The 12,014-nt window shown below is 33.9% G+C and overlaps 1 protein-coding gene across 2 annotated transcripts in view; it reads left to right on the forward strand.

Moving 5' to 3' along the window:
• LOC136038820 (sodium-dependent dopamine transporter-like) overlaps positions 1-12,014 on the forward strand; it is a 149,713-nt gene that overhangs the window by 71,847 nt on the left and 65,852 nt on the right. For both annotated transcript variants that reach the window (XM_065722222.1, XM_065722223.1), the window contains 2 exons: positions 2,221-2,355; positions 10,115-10,218. In XM_065722222.1, the coding sequence (XP_065578294.1) occupies positions 2,221-2,355; positions 10,115-10,218 (239 nt within the window). The remainder of the gene's footprint in view (positions 1-2,220; positions 2,356-10,114; positions 10,219-12,014) is intronic.

Genomic DNA, 12,014 nt, shown 5'->3' on the forward strand with positions numbered 1-12,014 from the left:
AAAATGTCTTTAAACAACTTCCACTTGACTATTGGACTCTAATATTTCTTATTATGCAACCACCAAAAATAAACAAAACCTATTATGTAAATACCAAAAGTAAACAAACCCTATTACGTGAAAGTCAAAGGAGTCCTCAAGAAACCCCCCCCCCACTATTACGTGACATGCTCCTGCATCTCTTAGAAAACATTCCCTTTTACTTAACATGCACCTGCGTCTTGAAGAAGTTTAAAAAGAAAAGTGTCGGGACTAGGATTCGAAGAGGTAGAGCCCTGGTCAAAACCATGGAGGGGATACTACTCGAGACCGCACAAAGAAGTTTGATTTAAGTGATTAAAAAAGTCGTGTTTGCATCTTTTTAACCACCAAGTAGCCTATTAACACTGTATTTTTTGCAAAACAGGAAATGCTTGCTCACATAAGCCTCAAAAAAGCAGTTTAGAGCTTACATTAATCAAGCCCTTTGTTTCTCCCAAACCTGTTTTTTTTCTTAGAGGGAAACAAATAGACAATTTCTGTTCCATCTCCCCTGTTTCCAAACACAAAGTATACCTTTTTCAACCAAACAGAATTTTCCACACAACTTGACAGTTCCACTTATTATTTCCACCACTCCACAGTTTCCACCTAATATTGAAAATGTAATTCGTCAACATATCTAATTTAACGCAATTTTATTTTGAACATCTTTAAATAATTTTTGAGATTTTAATTTTTTTTTGTTTACGTATTTTTTCAGTTACGTTGTTGAGCCTGTTGTAAGTTCATTCATGTATCTTATATACTCCTCGATATAAAGGGATATGAATAAACATATCTACCTACTTTGTCTTAATACTTACTTTTGATGTATTGTACCCAGCCAATAATGCGCTGCCTTTGAGTGTATTTGGACACATTATTGCCTCACGATTTTATACCAATTCTGAAATTTGCTTGAAGAGTTTAAAATACCCTAAACCGCCTTTGTCGAATATTCCATGATCTGTATGTGAGATTCTCAATATACTTAAAGGACTACACGATGTATCTACTCAGGGACAGGAATTACAGATTCATCTACAGTTGAATGTAAAATTACGAAAGCATGTGTAATTACGAGGGATAAAATGGTAGAAGTCACTGCAGTCCAACTATAGTTAACAAAAGTTGAAGGTCCGAATACAATATCTTTTTGTATTCATACTTGCTATGCGCATACGTACAAGTGGCAAGTTTTTTTTTTCCAAAACTGAACTCAGAAACCCAAAGCATGTATATATGGCCTGCAAATTCATTTTTATTGCTCATAATATGATCATGAATCATTAGAAAACGATCATGACAAACCTATGGAGAGCTGTTTTGCTGTAGTGAAAAAAAAATCATAAAAATTATAACAAGATGTTACACCTAGGAATGAATTTCTAAATTTTTAGAAATTTAATGCAACTAAGATAAAATCTACTGTTTTCGAGATTGCTTCATTGATTGCTCCCCAAGTATCATTTTAAGGAATCTTTTAATTCCTACTAATGGTGGTAGAAACAGAAGAAAAACTCGACTGTTTACTGCACACCCTTGACTGAACAGCCCCAGGGTCCAAACCCGCCAACCTAAACAGATCCGATCATATCCATGGTTATACCATGTTATTGCGCAAAGAACTCTAAAATAAAACATTTTATTGCCTCCCTCCCCCTTGACCCCTTTTCGGTCTATTCATACCTGAAAACCATGGTTTTCTAAGATTTTTTTTTTGGTAGTTTCAGGACTATGAAGCTTATAAGGTAGCAACACATCTTATTATTATTGCCACGTTGAGCTGTGAAGGTAAATAAAAGATACTAATTCGTTGAAATTCACAATGCTGCCCATAAAAATTTACAGATTAATAACATGTCGGTACTCAAAGACAATTACTCCTTCAAAAAGGCTATTTTTTCTTAAGTTGTTTATTATCATACGTTTCCAGCTTGTTTTTTTTTTATTGTTGATCTTTAACCTATGTTTATTTTTTTCTTATTTGGCTCCTTTAATGTGAAAGACTGCCCAGTAGCGTTTAGAGGTATTTCTCATTAGCAACTGAGTTTTTAGTTTTCCTAATTATTAAGATATTTTTGCATTTTTTACTGAACCAATCCAAACAATCCAAATTCATTTTCATGTCTATGATACTTCACAGTTTCTAACGCTATCTCTCTTTTTTTAGTCTCTATGCCAATTTTCCCCTTACAGGTTGTCTGGTTCACTGCTTTATTTCCATACTTTGTTCTACTCATCTTATTAATCCGTGGGATCACCTTACCAGGTTCTGCAGATGGGATAGCATATTATTTGTATCCCAATTTCACTGTCCTCACCAAAGCTGAGGTAAGTCGAAAACTTTTTTGATTGCCTCCAAAATGTACTTTATTGTCCCCGAGGAATTTCAAATGATTTATGCGTAATGGAAAGCAAACAGAAAGTAAATGGATTTCCGAGCATTAAATCGAAAAAGAAAGTAAATACAAATAAGTTAGAAAGTAAACTGTCTTTTGTATAGATAATATTTTGGAGGGTTGTGTGATTTGGAAAATATATTAACTTTCATCTTGGGGCACTTAAAATGAATTTAGCTATCCTTTGTAACTGTTTGTTACAAATACATTCTAGATATAAAACAGTGTATTTGGCTTAAACCTTTGGGATCTATCACTTGGATTGTATGATTATAGAGAGGTCAACAAAACGAATTAAATTTGAAAAACTGGCACCCAAATTGTGCAATTGAGGTGTTATTCCCGGGACAAAAGGGTTAGATGAGGTGCTGGAATATCATTAGGAGCTTTTTAAGAGATCATCTAAAAAATAGTTTCGTGCAATATGGGCGCTAAGGGGAGATGGCTCGCCCATTATTGCAAAAAAAAGGAAGCTTTGAATTAAAAGATTTTATCTATATGATATTGTTCTGCGGCGGTTTTTTTTCAGGGTAACTGCGGAGTATTTTGAAAATAATAAGGAAATATTTCAGAGAAACGAGAGTTTCCCAGAAGAGCATAAGGAGGGAGAATTCAACCACATTTTTCGTACAGGCCTACTGTTTTAAATACGGTTTGTCAGCTGGATACCCAGAAAAATCCATAGTCAATTTCTCTGGAAAACATCTAGCAAATCTTCCTCCGCTTTTCGGAGCACCCATGTTTCAGAGCCATATTTGACCACTGTCATCACTTTAACTTCCAATACTCTAATTTTGCTTGGCAGACTTATCGGTGAATGTCAACTTTCAACGGTGAATGGCCGAAATACCTTTTTTCCCTTAGGATTTAGTCAGCGCCACCGGTCAACTTTTCATGCAGGGTTTGATGATAATAGATAAGGGTAGAATAGATTAGGTTCGGTTGTGTCAGGTTATGTTGGGTTAGGTTAGCTTAGGTTAGGTTTTTAACCCATTTCTGATATTTATAACCCAATCTAGCCTAACCTAACGTAAACTAACATAATTTAACCTATCCTAACAACTTTTACGGTCATAGCTTGCATAAGACTGAAAAAGCTGACTCGCAAAGCTAATTGAATCTAAGGTGATAAAAAGGAATTTCAAACCTTAATCGGCAAATATATTTATATATATATATATATATATATATATATATATATATATATATATATATATATATATATATATATATATATATATATATATATCCTACGCTTACCCACACAAAGTGGCAGGGGATGGATTCTTTATGAGTAATATTTTCCAACAAATTACTTCCCTAAAAAATGTAAACATCATGGCCCGAAAATAAATGTAGAAAGGGGTATTTAAAATCTTAAGGGACCCCCTTTTTCAAGAGTGATTTTCATTTCAAAAGTATCGCTATGCAAAATAAAACTTAGCATAAAGGTCAGATGTGGTTGATGTAGGAGACTTGCCATCTTTAGATTACGCTGGGTATGGTATTATAACGACAGACATACACACAAGGAGTAAAAAACAAGAAAGGAAACAAAAAGAAGAAAATAAAGAAATTTCCATTCCTCAATAATACTAAACCCACAATTAATCTAAAGAGCATTTATAAATGACGATAAATGACAGAAAATGAAATGAACGACTTACATTCGTATTAGGCATACCATACTTTCCATAATTCACGGCATCTAAAGGATCAAGGGCAGAATATTTTTGCGGAATAAAACTATTCCTGCAAAATAACAGGAAAGCTAACAAGTAATGGCAAAATTGCAAACGAACATTTAACTGTTTGATTTTAGCAACAAATCCCCAAGTACCGAAATATACAGTGTGTGGGTTATAGCCAGGGAGCAATTCAATTTACTGTGTACACACTTGCTAAAACTGCTCGTTAGCACAAAAAGTTTGCCGTAACTGTCTTGGAAACCTGGGATAGTGTGTTCTACCTTAACAACACGTGCTGTGTACACAAAGTCTTGTTTTCTTTATTTTAACTGTTAAATCAGGGTGTCAAATGGTAAATTTGAATATTTTTTATATACTTGTCACCTTGGGTAACACTTGGAAATTTTAAGTATTTAATAAGGCCATTTTTTTAAAAACATGGATATTTTCCACAAATTTTTAAAATTTCGACAGTTGACCGATTCTTTCTCTTTAATTTTGAAAAAAAGGGATGTTCTTTTTTTCTCGTTATTCTATTAATTGTTAAGAGTTTTTTCGTTTTCATTGTACGCTCATTTTCTTTATGTTCTGTAAAATGGCACCACTATCTAAAATCTAAACTTGGAAAAAAAAACATGAGTGCTAGAAAACACAAGGAAGCGTTTAGAGATAAAACCTTTACATCTGAGCTCGAATCCAGGCAAGCCGCCAGTTTTCTCGAGGTGTCCCATTTTGGCTGATATCAAACAGTTCGTGGTAACGAACTGTAGTAAGGAGCGACCCGGCTCAATAGTAACCAAAACTCTAAAAAACGGAATTTTGATACCAATAGTTACATAAAAACAATCGCATTTTAATGCTGATTTTAAATATATAAGTTTCATCAAGTTTAGTCTTAATCATCAAAAGTAACGAGCCTGAGAAAATCTGCCCTATTTTAGAAAATAGGGTGAAACACCCCTAAAATTCATAGAATCTTAATGAAAATCACACCAACAGATTTGGCGTATCAGAGAACCCTATTGTACAAGTTCCAAGATCCTATCTACAAAAATGTGGAATTTTGCATTTTTTGCCACAAGAAAGATTACGCATGCGTGTTTATTTGTTTGTTTTTTGTTGTTTTTTTTTCCAGGGGTGATCGTAGTGACCCAGTGGTCCTAGAATTTCGTGAGAGGGTTCATTCGAACGGAAATTAAAAGTTCTAGTGCCTTTTTTAAGTGACCAAAAAAATCGAGGGCACCTAGGCCCCCTCCCACGCTCATTTTTTCCCCAAAGTAAGCGGATCGAATTCTGAGATAGCCATTTTATTCAATATAGTCGAAAAACCTTATAACTATGTCTTTGGGGACGACTTACTCCCCCACAGTCCCCGTGGGAGGGGATGCAAGTTGCAAATTTTGACCAGTGTTTACATATATTAATGGTTATTGGGAAATGTAGAGACGTTTTCAGGGGGATTTTTTGGTTAGGAAGGGGGTTGAGAAGAGGGGGCTAGGTGGGGGAAATTTCTATGGAAGAATTTGTCATGGGGGCGCAGATTTCAATAAAGGGGGCGCAGTATTTTCTAGCATTATTTAAAAAACAATGAGGAAAAAATATGAAAAAGTTTTTTTTTCAACTGGAAGTATGGAGTAGCATTAAAACATTAAACGAACAGAAAATATTACGCATATAAGGGGTTCACCTCCTCCTAATACCTCACTCTTTACGCAAAAGGATTTTTAGTAATTTCAACTATTTATTCTACGGCCTTTGTGATTCAGGGGACAAAATTTAAGCTTTAATGCAAAGAGTTATTGACGAGGTATTGACGAGTGGGCGAACCTTCTCATATACGTAATAAAAACATACGAACATAGAAGTTTGTTACGTAAGCTAATTCGTAAGTTACGTATATCTTTTACTAATGAAAACGTTCGTAAAAACTAAAAGTTCTAGTTGCCTTTTTAAGTACCCAAAAAATTGGAGAGCAACTGGGCCTCCTTCCTCTCCTTTTTTCGCAAAATCATTCGATCAAAACAATGGGAAAGCCATTTAGTCAAATAAATAAATATGCAAATTTCGCTTTAATTATTCATCTGCGGAGAGCCGAAATCAAAACATGGATTAACTAAAAAACGTTCAGGAATTAAATAAAAAAAAAGTTTTTTTAACTGAAAGTAAGGAGAGACATTAAAAATTAAAACGAACAGAAATTACCCCGTATATGAAAGGGGCTGCTCCTTCTTCAACGCCCTGCTCTTTACGCTAAAGTTTTTACTGTTTTAAAAAGTAGAGTTGAGAGAAAAGGTCAAACTTTAGTGCAAAGAGCAAGGCGTTGAAGAAGGAGCAGCCCATTTCATATACGGGGTAATTTCTGTTCGTTTTAAGTTTTAATGTCGCTCCTTACTTTCAGTTAAAAAAACTTTTTTTTTATTTAATCTATACTCAAGTCTGGAAACTTTTTGACAATCCTGCGTTAGTTACGTTTGGGAAGTGACAAAGGTGTTGCAGTTTTTGTTTTTTGTTACTTTGCGTTTTTTACCTGAAGTAATAAACCTGTATTTTTTTCCCTTTTTATCTGCATTTTATACGAATGAAAATGGTATGATTTGTTTGTTTCATTTGGAAAATTTTGATTGTCTTTAGTTCTCTTTTCTTCAGGTTTTATATTATCCAAATTTTTCTTTTTGCTTTAAATTTTACGGCTTTATGCTGTTTCTGTTCTTATACACGATTTACAATTTATTGGAACCTTATAAACAAAGAAGCAAAACTTTTTTAACCACATCCGCAAGGCCCATTGCCCAAAGCTCAAATCACAAAGCTCAACTTAACGCAGGGGAACTAAAAACTAAAAACGTTTTCACATACTGACTAATGGTCTGCTTGGCGTAGGTACTGATCTCCTGCTTCGCTGTCTTCAGCCGGGACTGCAATGCGTCGTTGGGGGCAAATCATCCGGCTTTTCGTCCTGCAAATCATCCCGGTATTCATTTAGAGCTGGGTCGACCCTGATTGAACTTACAGAGTCAGACCATTGACCCCGTCCAAAATTCAATCATCAGCGACACTAGCATTCGACCCCCTGTCCCCAGGATTTTGAGTTTAGCGCTCTGACCATTCGGCTAGGACGGCTCGAAGTAGGAGAATACAAACAAAATATTGAAAATAAACAAATTACTCAAAATAAAAATACAGTCAAATTTTCAACTTAGTTATTTAACAAACACAATTTTAAGTATATGCCCCTTCTAAACATCCAGATTCTTATGATATTTCCTATTATTCATTATGTTTTCGTTATAATTTTTCTATTCTTGTGCGTTTTTTTTTAATTTGTTTAGATTTTGCTTTTGAATAAATTCTTTAGCCACCTCAAAGTTCTTCAAGATTTTTCTTTTAGCACCCGTCCGTTTCAGTTTTCGTCCACAAAGACAACTTGCAAGATATGTTCGGCTTATTTTTAGTGTTTTTATATTTTCTCGTCTTTTCAATAGCCTTATTGCTTTTCTCACGCTTCAATAGCAAGTTTTGCTTTTCTCATGCTTGGTCAGTTTGACTTCAAATCTTTTAATCTTACAGTCAAGACAGTGGATCTGTCTGATATTCCCATTCAGACAGTGGCACCAATTTATGAGAATTTTAAGGAGGACAAGACATATTTTCCAAATTTAGGGCGGGGGGATTTTTCCCAATAATAAGCACAAAAAAAGATATTTTTCCTTTAAAAAAAAATCGGTCCTAATACATTTGAAAAAGAAATATAAGAGACAGGTAAATAGAATATTTGCTTTCAAGAACAAAAAAAAACTCCTCTGAATTTGAATCATCAAACACTTCGTGGTAAAGAACTGTAGTAAAGAGCGACCCAGCTCAATAGTAACCAAAACTCTAAAAAAGGATTTTTTATAACAATAATTACATCAAAAGAATTACATTTTTATGTTGATTTTAAATTAATAAGTTTCATTAAGTTTAGACTTAACCATCAAAAGTTACGAGCCTGAGAAAATGTGCCTTATTTTAGAAAATAGGGTAAAACATCCCTTAAAAGTCATAGAATCTTAACGAAAATCACACCATCAGATTCAACGTACCAGAGAACCCTACAGTAGAAGTTTCAAGCTCCTATCTACAAAAATGTGGAATTTTGCATTTTTTGCCACAAGAAAGATTACGCATGCGTGTTTATTTGTTTGTTTTTTGTTGTTGTTTTTTTTCCTGGGGTGATCGTAGTGACCCAGTGGTCCTAGAATTTCGTAAGAGTGCTCATTCTAACGGAAATTATAAGTTCTAGTGTTCTTTTGAATTAACCCAAAAAATTGGGGGGCACCTAGGCCCCCACCCACGCTCGTTTATTTCCCAAAGTCACCGGATCAAAATTCTGAGATAGCCATTTTATTCAGCATAGTCGAAAAACTTAATAACTATGTCTTTGGAGACGACTTACTCCCCTGCAGTCCCCATGAGAGGGGCTGCAAGTTACAGACCTTGACCAATGTTTACATGTAGTAATGGTTATTGGGAAGTGTACAGACGCTTTCACGTGGATTCTTTTGGCTGGGGGAAGGATTGAGGGGAGGGGTTTATATGGGGGGAACTTTCCATGGAGGAAATTGTCATGGGGAAAGAAAATTTCCATGAAGGGGGTGCAGGATCTTTTAGCATTTTTTAAAGAACAATGACAAAATAAATTCGAAAAAGTTTTTTCAACTGAAAGTAAGGAACAACATTAAAACTTAAAACGAACAGAAATTATTACGCATATGAGGGGTTCTCCTCCTATTGCTTCGCTCTTTACGCTAAAGAGATTTTATTAATTTCAACTATTTATTCTGCGGCATTTGTGATTCAGGGGTCATTCTTAATGAATTGGGACAAAATTTAAGCTTTAGTGTAAAGAGCGAGGTATTGACGAGGGGGAGGATCCCCCTCAACATACGAAAATAGAATTTTGTTACGTAAGTTAATTCGCAAGTTATGCATATTTTTACTAATAAAAACGTTCGTAAAAATTAAAACTTTTAGTTGCATTTTAAGTAACCCAAAAAATGAAGGGTAACTAAGCCTACTCCTTCGCTCCTTTTTTCTCAAAATCGTCCGATCGAAACTATGAGAAATCCATTTAGCCATAAAAATAAATTAATATGCAAATTTTGTTTTTATTATTCATGTGCGGAGAGCCAAAATCAAAACATGCATTAATTCAAAAACGTTCAGAAATTAATTTAAAAAAAGAAGTTTTTTTTAACTAAAAGGAAGGAGCGATATTAAAACTTAAAACGAACAGAAATTAGTCCGTATATGAAAGGGGCTGTTCACTCCTCAACACCCCGCTCTTTACGCTAAAGTTTTTTACTGTTTTAAAAAGTAGAGTTGAGAGAAAGAGTCAAACTTTAGCGTAAAGAGCGGGGCGTTGAGAAGGGAACAGCCCCTCTCATATACGGAGTAGTTTCTGCTCGTTTTAAGTTTTAATATCGCTACTTACTTTCAGTTAAAAAAAAAAACTTTTTTTTTTATTTAATTACTTTCAGGGATGATCTCACTGATTTTCTGGATTTACATCTTCACTTTCGACCAGATAGAACATACTTGAATTTAAAATGGGTAACTAATTGTAGTATGTATACTATTATACTAAATAAAATATGCAATTACTACTAATTAGTATTACTATTATATTAGTAATATAATTAGTGTAACAATTATTCTATTTACTATAACATACTATTGTACTAATTATAGTAATAATGTTAAAATGATCAATTTGGTTAACTTTTGGTGTTATATGGACTTCGAACACTGCCAGAAAATTTCCCAGAGGAAGCGGGGCAATTGGTACCAGGATCTTGTAACGAAATTTAAATGGAGGCACTTCTTATTTTCCTCTTTTTGTGCAATTTATTAATGTCTTTTTGTTTCCAAGAAGGGTTATTACCCCATAACAATCCCCCTGGCAGCGTTCATGATATGGACTATCTATTTGGGTATTTAAACTATTTATCTCAACATTTTTAGGTATGGGTCGATGCAGCATCGCAAGTGTTTTTTTCCCTTGGTCCTGGCTTTGGTGTCCTATTAGCCTTCGCCTCTTATAACAAATTTCACAACAATGTTTACAAGTAAGTTGTTTTATTATTATTATTGACTAAACCGATTGAAATGCTTTTAAAAAATCAAATCTATTATTTATGTAGACTCTTCTATCTACTGGAATCCAACTACTATCACTGTTCTCGTATCGTTTAAAGTATCGTAACGCTATTTTTCTCGTAGCTGATCATTATCGTATCGTTCCCAAGTATCGCTATTGTATCGTGTCGTTCTCGTGTCGTAGTCCTCTAGAATTCTACTACTCTCATCATTTTTTTCAACATTATCGTATTGTTCTCACCATTGAATCTCTTTCCAGGTTTATTAATTTTTATTTATTTTCTGGTCCCAACTATGAATCATTTCTGTTCTCTTCCCCCTCCATTTGACTATCTATTTCCCATCATTTATCCGACGGTATTCCGTCCATATAAACTAAGGCCTGATACCATATCCCTGTACCATATCCTCATATCTCCACTGATAATACTACATTATAATCAATCGTAAAGTAAAGTAAATAAAAGTAATGAAAATCAAAATGAAAAAAAATCAATAAAAGTAAAGTAAATTCTTATTCACTTTTCTCTGTATTTTATTTCCAGAGTTAAAGTGCTTGCAGTGTTGCAAACAGGGTCCACAACTCTCATTCGGGTTAAACATCATTTATACTGCTTTAAACCATTACTATCAACAAATGAAAGAACTACCATTTCTGGAACAAGACCACTATTCTCACATTTGAACCACCATTCTCATGAAATTTGGATTCGTGTGTGTGTGTGTGTGTAAATACATGTATTATTTTTTTTGTTATTGTTATTTTTTTTTTACTTTCCTCTACCAGTTCTTCCAATTATTCAATGGTTTCTTGATTTCAGATCGAATGAAAGCATGACTTTTTGTAGTTATTTTCGGATAGGCTACTATGGGCTAGAGTCAAAGACACATCTAAGATTTTTTCGAGGGGGTGGTAATACTATAAAAAAAACTTTAAAAATGCATCAAAAATTTGTTTACATACATTTCTGTAACGTTTTCATGAGACAGAAAAAATATTTGGGGGGATGCTTTAACCCCGTGACCCCCCTGGATACAGTTCTGGCTAGATTTCATTCTTTATTAGACTACAGCATGTGCTACAACCATGACTATTTGTATATATTAAATAAAAACTAGTTTTTTTTTACTGAAAGTAAGGAGCGACATTAAAACTTAAAACGAACAGAAATTACTCCGTATATGAAATGGGTTGTCCCCTCGTCAACGCCTCGCTCTTAATGCTAAAGTTTTTAATTGTTTTAAAAAGTAGTCAAACTTAATTGTTAAAAAAAGTCAAACTTTTAAGTTTTAATATCGCTCCATACTTTCAGTTAAAAAAAATAGTTTTTTTCATTTAATTTCTGAATGTTTTTGAATTAATACATGTTTGATTTTGGCTTTCCGCTCATAAATTATTAAAATGAAATTTGCATATTAATTCTTTTTTTTGGCTAAATGGCTTTCTCTTAGTTTTGATCAGACAATTTTGAGAAATAAGGGGTGGAGAAGGAGGCTTAGTTGCCCTCCAATTTTTCGTTTACTTAAAAAGACATCTAGAACTTTTAATTTTTAACGAACGTTTTTATTAGTAAAAAATATACGTAACTTAAGAATTAACTTACATAACAAACTTTTATATTCTAATATTTTTATTATGTATATGAGGGGGTTTGTCCCCTCGTTAATACCTCGCTCTTTACACTAAGTCTTAAGTTTTGTCACAATTCTTTAAGTATGACCCCTGAATCAGAAAGGCCGTAGAATAAATAGTTGAAATTGCTAG

Source organism: Artemia franciscana, chromosome 18 (genome assembly GCF_032884065.1).
Source record: "Artemia franciscana chromosome 18, ASM3288406v1, whole genome shotgun sequence".
Classification (NCBI taxonomy): Eukaryota; Metazoa; Arthropoda; class Branchiopoda; order Anostraca; family Artemiidae; genus Artemia; species Artemia franciscana.